The sequence below is a fragment of the Castanea sativa genome, chromosome 4, assembly GCF_040712315.1.
Source record: "Castanea sativa cultivar Marrone di Chiusa Pesio chromosome 4, ASM4071231v1".
NCBI lineage: Eukaryota > Viridiplantae > Streptophyta > Magnoliopsida > Fagales > Fagaceae > Castanea > Castanea sativa.
In genome coordinates, this window is record NC_134016.1 from 33225801 (window position 1) to 33250392 (window position 24592).

Consider the following 24592-nt stretch of genomic DNA (forward strand, 5'->3'; position numbering starts at 1 on the left):
AATCTCTTCTTGTTCTTCATGCATTTTCTGATACTGAATGGGCAGAAGATCCCACTAATCACAGGTCCACCACTGGTTATTGCTTTCTACTTGGCTCTTCTCTAATTTCTTGACAAAACAAGAAACAAACTCATGTGGCTTGCTACAATACTAAAGCAGAATATCGTGCCATTGCCGATACCACATCTGAGTTCTTTTGGCTACGATGGCTTTTCAAAAACTTAGGTGTGTCCACATCCTCTCCTACTTCTCCTTATTGTGACAACCAGAGTGTCATTCATATTACTCACAATGATGTCTTTCATGAATGGATTAAACACATCGAGATCGATTATCATTTTATCCGTTATTATATTGTCCATTGTACTCTCAAGCTGATTTCAATTTCCTCTAAAGATCAACTTGCAGATATTATCACTAAGTCACATCCTAAGGGACGCCTTTGTACTTTGGTTGACAATCTCAAGTTGGTTTTACATCCACCTTGAGTTTGAGGGGAGCTATTAACGTGTATTAGGGTATGTGGGTTTTAAGCTCATCTTGTTGATTTGTATAGCATACTTACTTGTACTGCATACTTACTTGTACTGCACACTTTACCTCTTATATAAAGACACTCATGTATATTATATTATTTGAGAAATACAATACACTTATTCAGTATTTTTAACAGCTCTTATTACATTTAACTCTATTAAATATGAGATTTGAAGTTCGATCATAAATTATGAAACGAGATTTGAAGTTTAATCATAAATTATGAAATGAAGATTCTGGAGTGGTGGATTCTGGGAGTAGGTTGAAACTTTCCCTTAAAATAAATAATAATAAAATTTTTTTAAAAAAAAGAAAAAAAGAAAAAGAAAAGAAAAGCTTTATGCAAACACTATCTTTTCTCTCTCTATATATAACTTCTATTTTGTACATTCCCTACGTTAAGTTATTAACAACTTTACAGAAACCAGAATGACTATCTCATCAGGCAACAATGCCCACCTCCTCATTTTCCCATACCCAGCACAGGGCCACATGATACCACTCTTAGACCTAACCCACCAACTAGTCCTCCATAGCTTCACCATCACCATTCTAACCACCCCAAAGAACCTCCATCTCCTCGACTCTCTTCTCTCCACTCACCCAGCTTCCATCAACACCCTCGTCCTCCCATTTCCCACACACCCTTCAATCCCACAAGGCCTAGAAAACACCAAAGACTTAGCCCCCACTTCTTTCGAAGCCATGATATGCTGTTTAAGTGAACTCTACGACCCCATAACACAATGGTTCAAATCCCACCCTTCACCACCTGCGGCTATAATATCCGACATGTTCTTAGGTTGGACTCATCGACTCGCATGTGAACTGGGTATTCATCGTATCGTGTTCTCGCCCTCTGGTGCTATGGCCTTGTCTGTCATGTACTCTCTCTGGCGTGACCTACCTAGGAGAGAAAACCCTAGTGATGAAAACGAGGCCGTTTTGCTCCCCAACATTCCTAGTTCCCCGAAATACCCTTGGTGGAAACTCTCTCCCCTTTATCGTAGCTTCGTTGAAGCAAACCTAGATTCTGAATTCATCAAAGATGCGTTTCGCGCTAACATGGCGAGTTGGGGACTCGTTATCAACTCGTTTAACGAGTTGGAAAGGGTTTATTTGGAAAATTTGAAAAAAGATATGGGGCATGATCGTGTCTGGGCAGTAGGACCATTACTCCCATCTGGGCCTAATCAGAGAGGTGGGTCCAGTTCAGTGAAAGTAGAAGAGATTTTATCGTGGCTTGACACGTGTGAAGATCGCAAGGTTGTGTACGTGTGCTTTGGGAGTCAAGCTCTATTGAACGATAATCAGAAGGAGAAGCTTGCATTTGGGTTAGAGAAAAGTGGGGTCCAGTTTGTTTGGGTGGTAAAGGAGCCCACAGAAGTATACGTGGACGGTGATAACAACACCGTTCCACAAGGATTCGAGGATCGTGTCGCTGGGAGAGGCCTTGTCATTAAAGGGTGGGCTCCACAGGTTTTGATACTAAGCCACCGAGCCGTGGGCGCGTTCTTGACTCACTGTGGATGGAACTCGGTCCTTGAGGGGATAATAGCTGGGGTGCCACTGCTGACGTGGCCATTGGGAGCTGACCAATTTGTGAATGATAGTTTATTGGTGGACGAGTTAAAGGTAGCAATAAGGGTCGGCGAAGGTAGAAAATTTGTGCCTGACCCGGACGAGTTGTCACGAGTTTTAGTTGATTTGGTGAGTCAGGAGCGAGTCGAGTGTAAACGAGCAGCTGAGTTGCGTGGGGTCGCACTTGAGGCCATTGAAGAAGGTGGGAGTTCGGTTATTGAATTTGACTCGATGGTCAGCAAGTTGGCTGCACTTTCATTACCAGTGAAGAATAGTACCTTATAGTAATTAATTGATTATTATTCGAAAGAGAAGTATTGATATGGAAGAGATTTTTTTTTTTTTTTTTTTGGAGAAACAACCCACCTGGGTATTTTATTTGATAGCTGACAAATCACGAACAAAGCAATGAAAAGATCTGGAGTAACATCCTCCATCCAAACCGAAATAGAAAAGGAAAATCTCGCCCTTAAGGCCAACAGTGACTCTAGGATTTTTTTTTTTAGGAGATTCAACAACAATAGAGCAAGAAATTTGTCATGGGAGTAAATAAAAAATAAAATAATTTTTTTTTCTTGTACATACAACTTCCATATTATATACAATAATCTAAAGTAGTATTCTAAATACAATTCAATATATAACACAACTATATTGTACAATAATATATGTTGAAGCAGAATATCGTCAGTTGAGGAAGGTTCGTCCAGATGAACACCAGTCGGTGGGAGTCCGTCCAGACGATAACTGTGTCACTCCTGCGAATAAGACAAGTTCCTTTACTCGGTCACCGGTGTGGTGCCGGCCACAACACCTCCAATGCCAAAGTTAGCCCAAAAAGAAAATAGAGTTTTTATAAGGGAATTACTTTGTTCTTTATGCAATTGTGTCCCCTTTATGTGGATGGTCCTTCTCCTTTATATACCTTTTTTTTGGTGTCTAGCCGTTGCGGCATTAATTCCTGGCTTAATGGTGCTCCTGGCCGAGTAATGGTTCTTTAATATGTTTCCAACGGTCTACCCAGCTGGCGTCGTAACCGCTCGAGGTATTACTGCTGGCATTGAATCATTTTGGTGCGTTCGTCAATGACGTGGCAATATTTATCTCATCATGGGGGTATGGGTCGTCTGTAGCATTATACTCGTCTGTGAGCCATTCTCGTCATTCCCATCAATATAAAAAAGTTATTAATAGTTTAAAGATTAGTAATACAACAAATATAATTAAATAATAACTTATTATATTTATGTATTATCTATTAAATAAAAATATATGATAAAGAAGAATATTAACACACCTAAGAGTAGAACTAGGAGTAATGTGAAACAAAGAAAAAAAATAGTAACTAATATAAGTTTTTACTTTTGAAGTGTATGGCTTTTTTTTATTATATATATATAATCATGTATGACTTTTTAATCATACATGCGATTGTTCTCTTAGAATTTGAGCAAGCACTAAAAAAACTTTTTGGAATTGAAAATCTATAAAGTATTTATCAAACAATTTGATCAAATAAAGAGAAAAACTAAAAAAAATACATGAGAAAGAAAGAGATATAAAGAGAATGGGAAAGAATCACCAATGTAGATAAAAATATATTGGTTGTAATAGTAGTATAGTTTTTTGCTTATGGAGAAAAAAAGTGCATGAAAAAACAGTTTCATTTTGCTATCAACAGTAATGTAAGCCAGAGTCCTGCAGAAAAAAAAAATATATATATATATATATATATTTAACAAAGGAGCAAAAAGGAAACTTTTTTTTAATAATATTCAATACACAATACGTTCACAAAAATTTTATAACAATATTTAGGTGGCAAGTTATTAATGATAGGTAAGAAGTAATATTAATTATGAGTCTAAATAAAAACCAATTAAAACTTATCATATAACATTTATTATGAAAATATTGTGAAAATAGCATTAAGATAATTATATTCCAATTTATTTTATTTGGTTTTAAATAAAACTTAGAGTCACGGTATTCAAATTTTTATTTTAAGGGGTCAAAAGAACAATTAAAAAAAAAATTATATATAAAAAAAAAAATGACAAGTCAGGCAGTTCATTTAAACCCCGGCTCTAACATTACGCTGCCCCTGCTTAAGGCATGGGCTAAAGTATTTCCTTGTCTAGGTGTGTGAGAAGGAAAAACACCGTGGAGAGCTAGCATAAGACAAATGTTTTTTATCAAGTCCATAAGAGGTTGATGGAGGAATACCACTTTGCAACGCCTTGATGGATATTTCTAAATCACCGTCGAAGATAGAATCTTGAAAACCTAGTTCTAGAACAAAATAAGTAGCTCTTCTAGCAGCAAGTGACTCGAGCGCGACTACTGAAGATGGCTTTGGCATTTTCTCGGATAGGACTGCTATAATCTCCCCTTGAGGATTTCTAACAACCACTCCTATACCAGCTTCATTCAGTTCATCGAACATGGCCCATCGAAGTTTGCTTTCACCTTACCGTCATCAGGGGGCTTCCAAACCTTCTTAATTGGCCAGACTTGTTTGGCAGCTTTGGGGGCAGAGCTTTAGAAACTCAGACAGATAGTCACGGGTTGAGGCCGATATTCCGTCCAGGGGGAGCACGGGTTGGTGCACCCAAACCTTGTTTCTTCTGTTCCAAATCATCCAGCAAGTCGTAGCAAAACCGATCCAATTTACATTGATTTTTGATCAACATCCCAAATAGATCAGCCAAAGGAACAAATCTGGTGATTTGCAGCAGCTAGTTCATGGAAATCTGAGCTCCAAACTTTCTTTAGATTTGTACAGCCCCACAGCGCATGAAGGACGTACGTCCTCAGGAACCTGCAAACATGAAGCACACAATGGATAACTAACAATAGTTTTTTGTACTAGCTTCTTCAACTTCGGTAATGAGTCAGTGCAGACTCTCCACATGAAGGATTTCACCTTATTTGGGACATTAATCTTCCATAAACTGTTCCAAAAAGATCTTGAAGTAGCCCCATCAGAGACCGAGGCCAGCTCGCTGTCATCTTCCATACATAAGAGATGGTAACCCGATTTTATTGCATAATCACCACAGCTGGTGCTCAGCCAAAACAGAAGGAATAGATTTAATTTTTTCAACCTCAAAAGGATAGAAGATCTAATCAATGAGGGAGGTGTTCCACCACTTTGTGTCTTGGTCGATAAGCTGAGACACCGCGGCTTCGCTATGCAGTAGGTTTGGTTATGAGACAATTTCTAAAACGTATTTTAATGTAGAAATAACATTGTAAGGACACAATTCGAGCTCCCGACCCACAATCAGAAGAGAAAGGGCTTGAAATGCTTTTTTGCAATAAATTTGTAAAAAGTGGACTCGAAATCTAGATTTCAAAGGTGGTTTAAACAACAAAGAAAAATGGGTTTTGGGCCCAATGACACAAATAAGGAGTTATCTATAAGAATATGAATGAAAATTCCTCCTCGGACACAATTCGAGGATAGTTTATAATATTGCTTCTCAAGATAGATTACAATTGTAGACAGTCAGATTTATCATATACTATTCTTTCTTTTTTCTCCAAAGAAAAGCCCTCCTTCTTCTGAAGGTCCCTTCTCCTATTTATACTTCTTCTTACTCCCCTTCTTATCTTCCACCTCATGGTTATAACGCTGGTTTAGATACTTGTCCCATCCATTTTTCCTGAAGTCTTCTGGAGACAGGGGCCAAGTTCCAAACCTCATACTCAGGTTCTATTTCTTCATTAATGCAACCAGCATATCAGTTGTAGAGTCTTTAATGCGGAGGCAGTGGTAGCAGCTTTATCTTAGATACTTCACCGCCCTTTCTATTATCCTCTACGTATACCGTGTCTTTCCGAAACTATAGGAATTTCTATAATAAAACTTAGGGATATTAAACCTTCCCTTCTATTACCTCGGCTTCAATATCCGAGGACAAAGTCTTCCTCGGACATATTTACTCAAGCACTATCACTTTTTTACCTAATATTTTCTTTATGAGGTACATTCACACACCCTTAGATCACTTGATGTCATCGGATTGGGCTTTTAGCCCAAAAGATATTCTTGGGCCACTCATCATAAATTACTGGGCCCAATGTCCTTATAATAGCCCCTCAAGATTCTTATTTCTCCAACTCGGGATGAAATGAGGATCTCGACATCTGTCTCCCTTTGTCATGCGAACATTTGGCAATATTGCTGACAAGGATGATGATTTTTGAACTGCCCATCGCATATTCCCGACGTTTCGGCATGCGAAGCGTCCTTGAATTAAATTCTGGCGTCTTTGTATTCCCCACGTTCAGTGATGTGACACGCATCCAACGGTTGAGAATTGCCCTTGGGCAGAGACGGGAATTCTCCCGCTTCATAATTCCTAATGATATATAAATACCAACTCTTTCAAATCCCCTCACACATCACAACGCTCCTATAACGTATCTGCCACATTCTGCCATCTACACGTGCTTTCTCATTTTACCAAATACCCTGTCCGAGGTGACCGTGCCTTCTTTTTTTTGTTTAAAGTAAGTTCTCCCATACTCTCTCCCTTTCTTATCAGCTCTTTTTCTTTTTCTTTTTCTTCCTTCCCCTTTTTTTTTTTTTTTTTTTTTTTTTTTTTTTTTTTTTTTTTTTTTTTTTTTTTTTTTTTCTGTACTCCTTTATCCTCCACTAGTCTATTTTCTTAGTTTTTCTAACATACCTACACCCCTTTTTTCCAAAAATGGGTAGATTTGCATCCCTAGTAGATTCAAATGAAAAAATAGAGTAATTTAAGGCTAAATACCAAATTTCCTCGAGAGTATCTATTACGTACTATACAGAAGAAGAGTATTTCGTAAAAAGAAAAACGGGAGAGGTAGTAAACCCGATGATTGTATTCATCGAAGGAGGGATGAGAATCCCTATGGGGACTATAACTAGGGATTATCTTAGGGCTTTTAGACTAGCTCCTACCCAGTGTGCCCCAAATGTTTTTAGGATCCTAGGTTCCATAGATGCCTTAAATGAGAAGATGAACCTATGGCTCACCCATTACGATGTGAACTAGGTTTATAACCCCCACTACCTAACGAAAAAAGATGAATATTACTTAAAATCTAGGCATCTAGCAGTTAGGTTAATTCAATGTCTGCTCGAATCCAATAAGGGTCTAAAAAACAACTTCCTGATCGTATTAGGAGATTGGCACGACGGCCTACCCTGTTCGACGAGGGAGGGGACCCCAGGTGAAGATATGGATCTATCTAAAAACCATTCCTTTTACCTTTTTATCTATTCTTACCGTGTTTTTCTTTATTTTGGACAACTTTGCAAACCCACACGTAGCGGATCATCACCCTCTCCTCGTTGATTTTGGGAGATTGGACAGAATTTTACAAGCTGAAGTCTTTGTGCATACAAACGGCCAACTCTGAGCGGCTCATTTAATCCTCGGCTACGATCCCATTTCCAAAGCTTTTCAGGCGCTGAAGTGTGTGATCAAAGCCAAGGACCCATGTCTTCCCATGATTAGCGTTGCTGTTGAAGGTTTTCTGCTACCCAAAGGGGCTCCTATTCCTCAGGGTACCTTGGTTACCCAACCCATACAACCCCCATAACCCGTTCCGGTAGGGATTCCCCTAATCCCTCTTTCAACACAACATACATTTGGTGAAGCAACCTTTTCCCAACCCGGCATAAAGGAAGAAGAAGAGATTGTTGAAGTATCCGATTCCGAGGACGAGTTCGAGGTTTTTAATCAACCTCACTCCCCCGAAGACCAAGTTTCTATCCTTGGCACATCCTCTCAAACCCTATAAGACATCATCCAACAGCCTGATCCCATGGGTATCCAGGGCAAGCCAAAGTCGAGTCTCAAAGATGTACTGGAAGCTCAAGCAGGGACTCAAGAGCTTCCTAAGGAACCTCGCTTTAGGGTCCAAGATAAGGTCGCTGAAAAAGGCCCTGAATCCAAGCTTCCTCCTCCTCCCCCTCCTTCCCAATCTCAGCGTATCAACCCGGCTGACCACAAAAGAAAACGGGACTAGTAAAAAGGGAAAGAAGTGATGGAAGTAGGGAAGGGCTCTCTTCCCAAGGAGCCTGAGATCGAAAAAGGAGTAAAATAGGCCCGCATCGTGTAGACGAGGTCAGATAGATGGACTGAATCTCACGTGGCTGTACACGCTCTAATCTGGCTCCCTGATATGACTATGGATGACTACGCAGTCACTGTTGACGCATCCATCAGGAACTCCGATGAGGGAACAGCTGCTTGCGTAGTAGACGCATTGGAGCAAGCTTTGCTGTTACCCGAGGATATGGGTGAGCTCAGAAAAAAGAGAGACCAAAATGTCTTCATGATTTTGAAGAAGGAGCTTACCGTGGTAAGCATCTCTTCCAAGCCTTGTCCACTTCTATTCCTGTTATTTTTATAAAACTTGTAACTTTGTTTTTACTATATTGTTGTCTTCCATTCATAGGCTGTTCAGTCTGCTCATAGGGCAGAAGAGATCGCCATTAGCTCATACAAGTCTTTGAAGGCCGAAGAATCAAGGCATGAAAATGCCCAAAGGATCTTGGACCTACAAAAGAAAAAACTACAAGAGGTCATAGAAAAACTTGCTAAGGCAGAGAGTGAGAAGTCTAGCTTGGATGCTGCTCTTAAAACAACTACGAAACAAACCGAGGACTAACGACTGCTGCTTAGGCAAACCGATGAGAACCTTGCTACAGAAAGAAAGTTAATTGAGGATCTTAAAAAAGATTTAAAGGAGTCTGAGAGGGTAAAAGAGGAGGCTATCAAGAGCAAAGAGAAGGCCCTCCAAGAAAAAGAAGAGGCTGAGAAGGCAAGAGAAGAGGCTGAGAATGCAAAAGACCAAGCTGAACAAGAAGGTTATGAGGTCGGCGTGAGGGAGATCACAGAAACCTTCAAGGCCCAGGTCCTTAAGGTATGCAGGCATTACTGCCTCCAAGTGTGGAACGAGACACTTTCCCGAGCTGAGGTTGAGGCTTTTTCTACTCTTTGGAAAGTAGAGAATGTCTACTACCCTCCAACCATTCGAGCCTCTGACCTTCCTCAAGTCGATGATGATGCCGACCTACAACTATCTGAGGATAAGGAAAGTGAGCTGGCTGAAGACTCTGCCTTTGCTGAAGGTCAACTCCCAAAGCAAGCTGATCCAATAGAAGGAAAGGCACTAGAGGACACACAGCCCTCAAGTGACCCCAAAGACTCTTCCAAGGACAAGCAGGGTGATCAAGCAAATCCGACAACCTTGAAGGACGATCCAAAAGGCAAAGGAATAGTTGTTGAGTCTTCGGCGCAGCCTCAACTTCCACAAGACCCTAAAGGCCCTTTGAAGATAAAGTTGAAGCAGTGATTGTTCTCCTCTCGTCTTTAGCCTTTGAAGATAAAGTTGAAGCAGTGACTGTTCTCCTCTCGTCTTTAGCCTTTCCTTTACTTCTTCCTAGTGTAATTTTGATAACTCACAAGTGCTTTGTAATCTCAAAGAATTTTGAATTTAATGAAAACACAAGTTCTACCTCCTTTGTTTGATGTTTTTGCTTTTGTTTTGCCTTGATCATACTGCTTCATACTTGTTTTGCTATATTTAGAGTAGTAATCCTTTTACCCTTATTAGTTTACTAAAGCTAAAGCAGCAACCTGGATTGAATTTAGGCAAATAACATGTACAACATGTCTGTAAATGCATTAAGTGATGCTCATGGATTTCTATCCATTTATCACTATCTCAGGGAGACTTTAAGATATACGGTTTGAACGTAGTTGAATTTCATTTAGATGAAGCATGTCTAAGGACCAAAACGTTATTAGGCTCTGTTCAACACTTAGTAAGATATCCATTTAGATAGGGCATATGGTCCAATGATCTAGGCATACCAAGCTTCAATTTGATACTTAGTGAAAAGAATTGAAATGTCAATTTCCCCAAAGTAGATAATCCGAGGACCAAATATAACTAAGGTTCTGTCTAACACTTGATAAAAAATATCAATTTAGATGAGGTACGTGGTCCGAGGATCCAGGCATACCAAGCTTCAGTTTGATACTTAGTGAAAAGAATTGAAATGTTAATTTCCCCAAAATAGATGATCCGAGGACCAGACATAACTAAGGTTCTGTCTAACACTTGATAAAAAATATCAATTTAGACGAGGTACGTGGTCCAAGAATCCAGGCATACCAAGCTTCAGTTTGATACTTAATGAAAAGAATTGAAATGTTAATTTTCTCAAAGTAGATGATCCGTGTACCAGACATAACTAAGGTTCTGTCTAACACTTGATAAAAAATATCAATTTAGACGAGGTACGTGGTCCGAGGATCCAGGCATACCAAGCTTCAGTTTGATACTTAGTGAAAAGAATTGAAATGTTAATTTCTCCAAAGTAGATGATCCAAAGACCAGACATAACTAAGGTTTTGTCTAACACTTGATAAAAAATATCAATTTAGACGAGGTATGTGGTCCGAGGATCCAGGCATACCAAGCTTCAATTTGATACTTAGTGAAAGAATTGAAATATTAATTTTCCCAAAATAGATGATCCGAGGACTAGACATAACTAAGGTTCTGTCTAACACTTGATAAAAAATATCAATTTAGACGAGGTACGTGGTCCGAGGATCCAAGCATACCAAGCTTCAGTTTGATAGTTAGTGAAAAGAATTGAAATGTTAATTTTTCCAAAGTAGATGATCCGAGGACCAGACATAACTAAGGTTCTATCCAACGCTTGATAAAAATATCAATTTAGACAAGGTAAGTGGTCCGAGGATCCAGGCTTACCAAGCTTTAGTTTGATATTTAGACAAACGAAGATAATGAACGCAATATAGAATCAGTAAAAATGGCCGAAGTGCCTTACATTTAATAATAGTACCTTTGTAGGTTATTTACATTACAGGGGTGTTGTACAACATATTCATCTAGATCTTCAAGATTATAAACCCCTAGGCCTACAACTGAGGTAATACGATAAGGTCTTTCCCAGTTGGGCCCTAGTTTTTCCCATGTTGGGTTCTTTGTTGTACCCAAAACTTTCCTCAGTTGCAAGTCCCCAGGTGCAAGAGGCCGTAGCTTTACATGAGAATCATACCCCTACTTGAGTTTGTGTTGATAATAAGCTAGTTGAACCATGACATTCTCTCGTCGTTCTTCAACTAAGTCTAGACTTCTCTCCAATAGATTATCGTTGCTGTTTGGAGTGAAGGAGTTCTTCCTTAGTGTTGGGAACCCAGTTTCTAGAGGTATTACTGCCTCGGCTCCATAAGTAATGGAGAAGGGTGTTTCTCCTGTGGACTTTCGTGGTGTAGTTCGATATGTCCACAAGATGTGTGGCAGTTCTTCCACCCATCTTTCCTTAGCATCACCCAACCTTTTCTTAAGCCCATTAACTATCACTTTATTGATGGCCTCGGCTTGCCTATTCCCTTGAGGATAAGCTAGAGTGGAATATCTATTCGTGATGCCTAGATCACAACAGTATTTTCTAAAGGCTTTACTATCAAATTGTAGACCGTTATCTGAAATGAGAGTATGAGGGATTCCAAACCTGGTGACAATGTTCTTCCATATAAACTTTTTTGCTTCCATGTCTCTAATATTTGATAATGGCTCAGCTTCAACCCATTTGGTGAAATAATCTGTTCCGACGAGGAGCCACCGCCTATTCCCTGCTACTTTTGGGAAAGGTCCAACAATGTTCAAGCCCCATTGAGCAAAAGGCCAAGGACTAGACAGAGGATTAAGAAGACCTCCTGGTTGATGTATGTTAGGAGTGAATCTTTGACATTGGTCACATTTCTTTGCAAAATCTTGTGCTTCTTTCTGCATATTGGGCCACTAATAGCCCTGAGCAAGGGCTCTATGAGCTAAAGACCTTCCTCCAGTGTGGCTTCCGCAAATTCCTTTATGCAACTCTTCCAAAAGTAACTCTGTTGCTTCCGGGTGCATACATAACAAATATGGTCTTGAAAAAGAGTGCTTGTATAATTTCTGATCTTCGGAAAGCCAGAACCGAGGTGATTTCTTGTGAACCTTATCTGCTTCGGACTTTTCTTTAGGCAAGATATCATCTTTGAGAAATGTCACAATTGGATCCATCCAACTAGGCCCTGTCCTAATTTGAAGAATTTGAGTGGTGTTATTACTCGTCCCAGTAGGTTTTCACAAATCTTCAACAAGGATGACCCCAGGTAGGCTTTGCGCTGAGGATGTTGCGAGTGTGGCCAAGGAGTCAGTATGAGTATTGCCACACCTGGACACATGTAATAAAGAAAAGGACTCAAATTTGGATTGTATATACCTGACCTGGGTTAGGTATCCTTGCATTCTTGAATCTCTTGCCTCTAGCTTCCCTTCCACTTGGCCTACCACCAATAGTGAATCCAAGAACATTTGTACTATCTTCCCTCCTATCTTATAAACCATGTTCATTCCAGCGAGGACAGCTTCATATTCTACTTCATTGTTGGTGGCCGAGAACCCCAATCTCAAAGATTTTTCAAAAGTAATTCCCTCAGGGGATACCAAAACTAGCCCCACACTAGATCCTCTTTGATTTGTTGCTCCATCATCATATACTTTCCACAACGGAGGCTCTTTGTACGAAATCATGCCAACTGATTTTTTATCTATGCCTGATCCTTTAATATACTCTTCTAATGAGGGCTCAGCAAACTCCGCCACAAGATCCGCAATGACTTGCCCCTTTATAGAAGTGCGAGGCATATACTTGATATCAAAATCCCCTAGGACAGTTCCCCATTTGGCAATTCTTCCCATATAGTCCGCACTCCGAAGTATAGACTTAAGAGGGAGTTGTGTTAGGACAACAATTGTATAAGACTGGAAGTAATAAGGAAGCCTTCGCGTAGCATGCACCACCGCCAGGATTGCTTTCTCCAGTGGTAAATAATTCACCTCAGCTTCATGCAGAGACTTGCCCATGTAATAAACTGGTCTCTGTACATTATCATCATCTCGTATAAGAACCAAACTAACTGCATGATTAGCTACTGCAATATATGCAAACAGAACTTCATCAATTTCTGGTCGAGACATGACGGGTGGTTGTGAGAGATATTCTTTAAGCTATTGAAAAGCCACCGCGCACTCCTCGGTCCATTCAAAACTCTTCCATTTATTTAACAACTGAAAGAAAGGTCTGCACCTATCCGCGGACCGAGAAATAAATCGATTGAGGGCAGCAGTCATTCCTGTTAGTCTCTGAACCTCTTTAGGATTCCGAGGTGGGTGTAAGTTGCTAATGGCCTTGACCTGAGCAAGATTGACCTCAATTCCCTGGTGAGTTACCATATAGCCTAGAAACTTGCCCGACCCCACACCAAAAGAACATTTAGAGGCATTGAGTCGCAATTTGTACTTTCTCAGTGTTTGAAAAGTGTTGCTCAGATCTTCCAAATGCGTAGAAACCACTTTACTCTTTACCACCATGTCGTCCACATATACCTCGATAGTTTTTCCCAGCTGTGGCTCAAACATCCTAGTCATCATCCTTTGATAGGTAGCTCCTGCGTTCTTCAGACCAAAGGGCATTACCTTATAATGATAATTTCCTGTAGGAGTGACAAATTCAGTCTTTTCCTGGTCTTCCACAACTAAAGGTATTTGGTGATAACCTTGGAAAGCATCAAGAAAACTCATCCGAGGATGCCCAACAGTAGCATCCACCAACTGATCAATCTGAGGCATTGGAAAAGAATCCTTGGGACAAGCCTTGTTTAAATTTGTGAAATCCACACAAACTCTCCACTTCCCATTCTTCTTCTTTACCACCACTGTATGAGCTAACCATTCAGGATAAAAAACTTCTTTGACAGCACCCACCTTTTTGAGTTTGAGCATTTCCTCCTTAACAGCCTCAGAATGCTCTTTGGAGGATCGCCGAGGTGGTTGCCTCCTCAGTACCACAACTGGATTGACATTTAAATGATGACAAATAAAACTCGGATCAACCCCAGGGGCTTCGTAAGCATTCCATGCAAATACATCCATATTTCTCTTTAAAAACAAAATTAGCTCTTTCATCTCCTCTTGTGGCAATTAAAACCCCACCTGAAAGAACTTTTCAAGGTCATCGTCTATGAGAACCTTTTCCAGTTCTTCACATGCAGGTTCATCTACCTCGATTGTGGCCAGAGACTTTGATTGCTACGACTTTCCTTTAGCCGAGGTCGAGGACTCTGGTTCAAGCTGACGCAAAACTGCAGCTGTAACACACTGTCGAGCCACAGACTGACTCCCAAGCAGCTCCACCACCTGATCTCCAGAAGGAAATTTAACCTTGACATGCAAGGTTGAGGAAATGGCACCCAAAACATGCAACCAAGGTCTTGCCACAATAGCTGTATAGGGAGAATAGGCGTCTACCACGATGAAATCTACGTTTACCACTTCTTGGCCTGATTGTATAGGCAACTTAATTTGCCCCTTTGGTATGACAACCTTTCCCTCAAAGCTTATCAAAGGTGAGTCATAAGCCATAAGATCCTCAAGCTTTAAATTTAACCCTTTAAACAGGTCAGGTTACATGATATCTATGTCACTGCCTTGATTGACCATCACCCTCTTTACATCGTAATTCCCTATTCTTAGGGTAACAACTAAGGCATCATCATGTGGTTGGATAATCCCGATTTTGTCCTCTTCCGAGAAACCCAAAACTGGTAGGACATTCGCCTTAATCCTTTTCAGCTGATCCCTTGATTCCTCAGCCAAGGTCCGAGTTACAGACATCACCCTAAAAGGAGTTGAGCTAGTCCTTCTAGGTGCCGCGAAAATAACATTGATTGTACCTAAAGGAGGCCTTGACGAAGGGCCACTGTGGTTTGCCGCCCTTGAGTGGTTTCCTTGCCCATTAGGCTGATATAGGAATTGCTTTAACTTTCCTTCTTTAACCAATTACTCCAAATGATTCCACAGAGTTCGACAATCCTCAGTGGTATGACCCCTCTCCTGGTGATAATGGAAATGGAGATTTTGGTTGCGTCTCAAAGGTTCCCCTGCCATCTTATTGTGCCATTTGAAGTATGACTCATGCTTGATTCTCTCCAACAGCTGTTGCACTGGTTCCTTGAAAATGGTTTTGACCACCTGTGGGGTGGTAGGACCAGCTTGTCTAGAAAAATCTCTTGTAGGCCTGTTGTTGTTGTATCTGTTCGACCTAAAATCCCTCCTCTCCTGAGGGATAACCTTCGCCTTACCCTTTCCTTGCTGCTGATCTTCCTCAACCCTTTTGTACTCATCGATGCAATCCATAAGCCAACGCACGCTCCTGACAGCCTTTTTCATCAAAGATTTCCTCAAGTCATGCTCCGTAGGTAGGCCGACCTTGAAGGTCCTTATCGCCACATCATCGAAGTCTCTGTCAATTTCATTGAACATCTCCCAATACCTGTTTGAATACGTTCTCAGGGTTTCCCCTTCCCTCATGGCCATGGATAATAATGAATCTAAAGGCCGAGGAATTCTGCTGCACGTGATGAAACGAGAGCTAAATTCCCTAGTAAGTTCCATGAAAGAATTGATAGAGCCTGCCCTCAAGCCATCAAACCATCTCATGGCCACGGGTCCTAGGCTAGAGGGAAAAATCTTGCATATCAAAGTCTCATTCTTGGAATGTACTGCCATCCTTTGGCTGAAATGGCTCACATGCTCCACAGGATCCATTCGGCCATTGTAAATAGTGAAGGCTGGTTGTGTGAAGCGTCGAGGTAGCCTCCCTTCTTCCAACTTGCGTGTGAAGGGGGACCTGGAGATTTGATGCAACGCTCTACCCATAGCATCATTTCCCAAGACCCTAGAGGAATAGTTTTTACCCTGCCGCCCATGTAGGTTGTCTTCCTCATAAGAGAAAGATTCATCTGGGGGAGTTCTGGATCTCTGCTTGTAATTGTCATCCCCGGAACCCTCCAAAGAGGGATCGGAGACAGAAGGAGTTCGCCTTCGCCTTTCGTGACGCAATTTCCTCTTCAGGCTGTCAATTTCTTTCTGCATGGCTTTGGTATTTTCCTCGTGAGGAACTCTGCTTCCCCCTTATGAATGACTCCTACTTCTGGTAGTGTGCGTAGTATGCACACTACCCTCCCGGTTCTCTTCGTGCTCAAGATGCAAGAAGTGATCTTCATGCTGGGACCCCACAGACTCCGTACGGTGTTGGGGTCCTGAGCCCACCATGATGTTAAACCTTTTCAAAGACTAAATTTTTCACAGACGGTGCCAATTGTAAGGACACAATTCGAGCTCCCGACCCATAATCAGAAGGGAAAAGGCTTGAAATCTAGATTTCAAAGGTGGTTTAAACAACAAAGAAAAATGGGCTTTGGGCCTAATGGTACAAATAGGGAGTTATCTATAAGAATATGAATGAAAATTCCTCCTCGGACACAATCCGAGGATAGTTTATAATATTGCTTCTCAAGATAGATTACAATTGTGGACAGTCAGATTTATCATATACTATTCTTTCTTTTTTCTCCAAAGAAAAGCCCTCCTTCTTCCAAAGGTCCCTTCTCCTATTTATACTTCCTCTTCCTCCCCTTCTTATCTTCCACCTTATGGTTATAACGCTGGTTTAGATACTTGTCCCATCCATTTTCCCTAAAATCTTCTAGAGACAGGGGCCAAGTTCTAAATCTCATGCTCATGTCCCATTTCTCCATTAATGCAGCCAGCATATCAGTTGCAGAGTCTTTAATGCGGGGGCGGTGGTAGCAGCTTTATCTTAGATACTCCACCGCTCTTTCTATTATCCTCCATGTATACTGTGTCTTCCCGAAACCATAGGAATTTCTATAATATAGCCTAGGGATATTAAACCTTCCTTTCTATTACCTCAGCTTTAATATCCGAGGACAAAGTCTTCCTCGGACATATTTACTCAGACACTATCGTTTTTTTACCTAATATTTTCTTTATGAGGTACATTCACACACCTTTAGATCACTTGATGTCCTCGGATTGGGCTTTTAGCCCAAAAGATATTCTTGGGCCACCCTTCATAAATTACTGGGCCCAATGTCCCTACAAACATAATTATTAATAAGAATTTTTATTTTTATTTTTTAAAAATTAGTTTTTCTAGGACTAACTTAACAAGCATGTCCTTTTAAATTAAAATTTAAGTAAATTAACAAGATGTCGACACCTCATTTTGCAACTCTCATTTGGCCTAACTTGCATTGCATCACAAATCATTACCATATCATTTCACAAGTGCAAAAATGTAATTTTGGTTGTTTGATCTCCAAATACATTTTATGAAATAAATCTTAAGGTTCTAACGATTAAAACAACAGTTCATGGGTCTCAATTGGACAGCTAGATTAAAAGATATCAAGAAAACAAGTTTTAACGACAACATGCACTTACATGAGGATATGATTTATGGTAAGGTTGCATGTACCCAATTTGGTCTAGAGACAAAGCATTTATTGATTCCTTGCAAAATTGGTAAATATTGATTAATTAATTGAACATATTTGGAATTGATTTGTTGAGCTTATGGACCAAGATAGTCAGAAAATAGAGTTGAAATTTGGAGGGAATCAAATTACAATTGAATTAGGAAAGAACCAAACTGAAAAAGGTAAAATAAAGGGAAATCTGGAACCAATTGTGGATTGACACTTGTATTAGAATCCCCATATTTGCTTCCTTTTTCAGCCCGGCACCTTACTCAAATTGACTTTGCCCCCTACATTTTTCACTTAGAAAACCCTATTTTTCATAGTCCCACATTGCCTAGAGACTCAACCCTAGCTCCCCCATTTCTTGTATAAATATCCCTCTTTAGCAATAGTTCAAAAGACCTCCAAAATATCTTGGAGCTTTCGAGTGAATTGAGAATTTTCTCTTTCCCTCTTAAGGTGTTGTCTAGCTTGGAGTGTTGTGCATGTAGGTAAGGCTTCTAACCTTCTCAGGTTTTTTAATGCCCTGGCTTTAAATTCAAAGCATGTTTTATTTTCATGTTCTTAGTTTTTTTTTTTTTTGTTTATCATGCTAGATCTAGGTTTTCTTTTTCATATTTTCTATGTTTCTAGAGTTTTTAACTCAAATAGTATGTTCACATGTTTAGAATTAGGGTTTTTCCTAATTAGAAATATGTTCCTATGCTTTTGATTTATAATACTAGAATAACATGTTCTTGTATCCTAGATCTAAGATTATTCTGTTGATTAAATTCCGGTTCATAGATTAAAGCATGCTTTTATTTCAAGTTCTTCACACGTTCTTAATTGCTAACATGTTAGATCTAGATTGTTCTTCACACGTTTTTAATTCAAATAATACATTCACATGCATCTCTAGATTAGGGTTTGTCACACATCACACACATATTCACCATCTCTTCAATATTTGATATACATGCCTAGAATAGGGTTTCATCATGTTTTTGGATGTTTTACTCTTGCAATCACATGTTTTAGATGATATAAACTCTTAAATGATGTAATATTATTATTGGTCATCAAAGTCTAGAAGACCGGTTTCATTGGTAGGTTGGATGCCTAACACCTTTCAAATCCTATAACCTTGCCTCCAAACTTAGATAAAGGGTTAGTAGATTAGACTTATCCTTGTAATTTTCTCTTTCTAGATTGTAGCTAGAAATCAAAGTAATGTATTTTTGCTTTAGATTATATTTAGAACTAAAGCCATGTAATTCTCTGGTTATTATCAAAGAGACATACAATTTCAATTTCAAATCATCAATAACAATGATGTATTTTTCAATTCTTTAGGTTTTCTTATTTTCCCAATTAAATGAGTAGCAACTCCATTATAAAACTCTTGACCTAGGAGGGAGAATAACAACAGTAAGATCCTCTCCAATGTCTCTTGAAAGGCAATAACATGACTTCACTCCATTCACATGGGACATAGTCGTCAAAACCTACAATTTTTTAGGTTTGGGTTGGACTCATGGTCTCTCACACAAGCATGTCACTTATTATGTCATGAAAGGAATATAATAATTGAGTTTTTTTTTTAATTATAAAGTGCATCCTTTTGGAAAGGAGTTGACTAGTTAATTTTATGGTTAGGACAAAATTTAGAAGGTTCTACCGTATGTCTTTCACTTACATTTATGATTCCACCTGTTTCTCAAAAAAAAAAAAAAAGATTGCACCTACCTTTATGATTAAATCACGTAATTTTGTTGATTAATATAGCACAAAATGTGTTATCTTTACTCGAAAAAAATTATTTTTAATTATGTGAATGTTAAAAATGTTGGTCTCCTTCTTTAGAAAAATTAGTCTTCAAATCCTTTCAATATTTTGTACAAATTGAATTTAAAAATAATAAATAAATAAATAAATAACCCAAAACCCTACTATGTTACAGATTGAATTTAAAGAAAAAATAAAACCAGAACCCTACTATGTTACAAATTGAATTTAAAAAGAAAATCATAAAAATTAAATTACAATTATTTATGAATTGTTAAGTTTTGTTAAATAACAATTCCCATACAATTTTGGTCATGTATTCGAATTCTCTTATACTATTCTAAACAAGAAGAGTGAGGAATTAAGAAAAATTTAGAGCCAAGGTGGAACTAAATATATGCCACGAGCAAGTCTAAATATACTTCGAAAATTAAAAAATATACACAAAGCAATCAACACTCCCAATATCAACTTAACCTTCATATAACACCATGCAGGCTACCCATTTACTCCAAATCAACAATGCACCAAAATATCAACCATCATTGATTTCATTAAATAAGTTTAAATAAGATTTCTAGTTCAGTTCAATGTGTAAATAACTTCAAAGAAAAAAGTCTGTTTTAATATATTTAATATTAAAAAAATAAATATATTAATATATAGAAAGAGTGCAATGTGGTGCTGTTTGTGCGGATTTCTTATTATAAAACCGCAAATTGCATTGCACCATGCAGTGCGGTACACTGTTACTTGCAATGTAGTGCGGTGTGGTTATGCCATTTTTCAGGTGGTTTTGGCGCAATTTTTGCATTTTTTCAATTTTTGCGGTTTGGTGAACACCCTAATCAATATATATGAATTAGTTCATTTGTGTATGCTACATTTTGATTTCAACATTTATTTAATTAAAATTAAGTCTTACAAAATTTTATATCAAATGATGTAGCTAGATAATTTCCTTAGCAATGAACGTAAGAGACGTGATTTGTTTTTACGCATTTGAGGGTATGGTATCTACTATGATCATAATTATAGATTTTTAAGTGTTTTAAGAAAAGTTTTTAAGTCTCCACTGTTCCTTCGTGAATAATAAAGGTAAAAATGCAAAATTGACATTTTTTCACCTTTTATTATTTCAGTTATCTAAGTTTTAGTTTTGTCATTTCAGTCCTCTAAGTTGCAAATTTTGTCAACTAAGTACTCCATTAAGTTTCTGTTAACTCTTTCCGTTTAACCACCAAAATGACACGGTTTTTTTTTTTTTTTGGTAAAAATTTTGTAATTAATAAAAATGAAAAACTGTTATTGAAAAAAAAAAGCATAAAAAAAAAAGAGGCAGCTAAGGGGGACGACCCTACCCCTAAAAACAAAACAAAAAATCACGATATGGATCGTTGTGTAAAATCCAAAGTTCAAAGTAGCACAGCACACAAATTCAAATAATAAATATAGCTCACAAGCACAGAAACACAGATCTACAACTACAAGAAACTAATATAGTTCACAAAAAATAAAAATTGAAAAGCTTTTTAAATTTTAAAATAGCAAAAACAATTTAAAACTGAAAAAGAAAAAAAGAAAAAGAAAAAAAAAGACTAGCAGATCAGAGAGGAAACAAGCATTGCACAACAGATCTATATGAGAGCAAGTATTAGGCCTCTGTTTGGTAACTGAGAAATCGCAATCCATCTCCTTCTTTCTCAATGTCAATATCTCTCTCTATCTCGGTCTCAATCTCTCTCTCTCTCTCTATCTCAGTCTCAATCTCACAGTTTGTCGCCAACTCGCAATCTCTCTCTCTCCCCTGCCGATCCAACGATCCCTAACTCTTTCTCCTTCCCCCTTTCTTTCCTCAGGTAGGGCAAACCACCCTCAGCTTATTTTCAACACCCACATTGCAGTTTTCCAGACTCAGAGCCATTTTATTTGACAACCCCACTCTCACTCTCCTACTATGACACAATATTGGCACATGTGAGCCAAACTTGGAAGCACCTAGAAAACACAGCTTAATAAGTTCCATAGTTTTTGTGCTGGGCCATAACTTGTAGTAGGTTTCTCATATTCAATTTACAAAAAGGAAGTACAAAAAAAGAAAGAAAGACTCAAAAGGTTGCCTTTTTTTTTTTTCTTAACAACCAAACAAAGTAGTAATAATGTTAAAAGAGAGTGAGAGACTCAGCCACTTAAAATCACAATACGATTGAGCCCTACCTGAGCTCAATCATATTGTGATTTTTTTGTTTTGTTTTCAGGGGCAGGGAACGGCGTCGTTCCCCTTTTCTGCTCCCCTTTTTTTTTTTTTTTAAGTTTTTCGTTTTTCTTAATTACAAAATTGGGAAAAAAAAAAAAAAGAGTTAACGGAAAGAGTTAGCAAAAGCCTAACAGAATACTTAATTGACAAAATTTGAAACTTAGAGGACTGAAATGATAAAACAAAAACTTAAAGGACCGAAATGACAAAAGGTGAAATTTAAAGGGTTTGTTTTGCATTTTAGCCAATAATAAAATATTGACCATGGCTAATATATCCAAGAGGTGCTATAGAAGAATCCACAGCCCGCACACATTCAAATACAATCTATCCAAAAAATAAATAAAATACAATCTATCTTCTAAGATATAATCTCATTAAGGTATTATCTGTATATATTAAGAGGATTTAGAAAGTTAGTTATTACTTTTTTTCCTATCAAAAATACCCCTAAATTAATTAACCAACAACTTAAAAATGGGGTTAAAATAGTAAATTGACAAAAGAAAGTTAATTATTGCTTTTTTTACTATAAAAAATACCCCTATCTGAAACTTAAAAATGGAGTTAAAATAGTAAATTGACAAAAATAATAAATTCTTACTTCTACATTGAAATGTTTCCTGCTTCTACTAAACTCCTACTTTTACGTTGATTTAAATTCCTACTTCTACTCACTAACTCCCTACAAAATAGGATCACTCTTTTGTTAGTTTTAAAACTCCTCAAATTTATAAAACTCACCCCATGTATTCATCACACCCTTAGATTTTTTTTTTTTTTGGTGATTGGAAAAAGTAGAAATCCTAAATTATAATAAATGCAAATTATTATTTTTTATCCAAAAAATAGAAGGGCCTCTGAACACGCACGTGAGCGCGTGCTCAGAGACTAGTATATATTAAGATTTCTGATAAATTTAAATCGAGATAATTACGGTAAACCCACCTATAGTATGGCTCGTTTTCACTTTGCCTACTCGTGGTTTGAAATTTTACACTTTGCCCACCTGAGATTAGTTCCGTTAGCCTTTCGCAACCCATTTCTTTGTTTGCCATTAGAAAAACATATTTTTAGGCAAAAATAAATATAACAAGAATAAAGGAGCTAGGGTTTTTCATTGCTCATGAACTTCAATGAGAACAAAGTGGAGGAACAACACACCAATCAAATTACTCAGTGAAATTATTTTTAAAAGCAGAGAGTCACCTGAGTTTTCATCTCTGAACTTCTGTAGTCTCCACTTGCCGTCAAATCTCTGTCCCCCTCTTCAACACAACCTTCCTTGAGAGAGTAATGATTTTTGTGGGGTGGTGGGTGAAGGAAAGTGTGAAAGTGGGTTTGGGTGGAAGAATTCAAAGCTAGAGTGCTGGCTGCAATTTTTGTTCTTAGAATCTCATGCATTTGGCAAGCTCTTCTGGCTTTGGCGTCTTATTCAACCTTTTTTTTTCTTTTTTTTTTCTTTCCAGTTTTAACTTCTAGCGCTTCGCATTTATATAAGACAAAGTCAATCACAGTTGAATCTTAGTTCCACCATACCTAGGATCGGTTGATAGGTTTACTGTATTTATATACTTGACTTCTAAGTTGGAAGGTTCCTTTCTTTCTTTCCTTGGTGGTGTTTGGTTGTGTAGAAAAGACCAGAAATTAGGAGAGGGACAAGTTGAGATCAAGGTCAATCCACAACAGTAAGAAACCAAACCCATTCTCAAAACGTGTTGCTGGATTTCTCTCCTTGTCTTACATTCCAATCTAGCACCTAGAAGCCACCACCATGACACCAAACCCATGGCTGATCTACCATGATCCAAACCCACGGCTGGAATTTTCTATACCTCACACTTCTGTTGTTGGTTTATCTCTATTTCACTCTCTCTTTATTGATAACATTGCTGGTTGTTTTGAGATGTTGGTCTTCTTGTAAAATTTGGTTCAAAATTTTGAGTTGTGAAATTGTTGATATTGTTATAGAATAAAAATAATTTCATTGAGCCATTTGATTGGTGTGTTGTTACTCCACTTTGTTCTCATTGAAGTTCATGAGCAATGAAAATCCCTAGCTTTTTTATTCTTGTTATATTTGTTTTTGCTTAAAAATGTGTTTTTCTAACGACAAACGGAAAGGTGGGTTACAGAAGGCTAACAAAACTAATCTTAGGTGGACAAAGTGTAAAGTTTTAAACCACGGGTAGGTAAAGTGAAAATGGGCAATACCACAGGTAGGTTTACTGTAATTATCCCATTTAAATTCTATAATATTAAGCAAATTGGTAGGGATTAGTTTAAATTCTGATGTGACTAAGAATAAAAATTCAATAACATTGATTATAACATATCAGCAGGATGATCAATAAACTTTTGTTGTTGTTGTTGTTGTTATAGAATGTGTGAAAGCTGAAGCCTTAAAGATGACCACAGTGTGAGCACTGGATTCACAATTAACAGATCATGTCATCACGACATCATTAGTGTCAACCCCATAAGATCGATCTTTCAAATTTTTCTCAGGTTAACACCTTATGTTTAAGGTAGTCAATTGACTTTTTAGGAAAAGAACTCCCAACCTGTGTATGATTTTTAAAAAAAAAATTAATTAATTTACAAGTGCTAGATTTCATAGTTCAAAAGTCTAGATAACATATCCATCAAGAAGTTTTACCATTGGAACATTTAAATGTTGTAATAATTGCTATATAGATCTTCTTGATCAGTAATCTTTTGAAACTAGTACATTATCCTTTGATTGTTAGATTCAGCAAGCTACCTTTTTCATCTTTTGTGGAGAATAATTAACTGCATCTCTGTATTTGTTGTGTCTTTAGCCTTCTTGTTACTACTCATTTTCTTGATTAATGTAGTGATTTAACTACAGCATTAAGCATCATAACATCCTTGAAATGCTGTGCGAATTTCCAAATCGGCTTAGTTGTGTTATTAGGCTATCGAAAGTCAATAGTTACAATAATCACAACATTCTCATAGCATCCTTGATTTGTCATTTTCTAAAGCATATAATAATAGT

The 24592-nt window shown here is 38.0% G+C and overlaps 1 protein-coding gene across 1 annotated transcript; it reads left to right on the plus strand.

The window, feature by feature from the left end:
- The first annotated feature begins 955 nt into the window (after window positions 1–955).
- LOC142632113 (UDP-glycosyltransferase 89B2-like) lies at window positions 956–2442 on the plus strand. The gene has a single exon (XM_075806530.1). It carries the CDS (start codon window positions 967–969, stop codon window positions 2401–2403), a length of 1437 nt encoding a protein of 478 aa, XP_075662645.1. The 5' UTR covers window positions 956–966; the 3' UTR covers window positions 2404–2442.
- Window positions 2443–24592: the final 22150 nt, after the last annotated feature.

Coding starts and splice junctions, on each gene's coding strand:
- LOC142632113 (XM_075806530.1), top strand. CDS start 967: ATGACTATCTCATCAGGCAACAATGCCCACCTCCTCATTTTCCCATAC.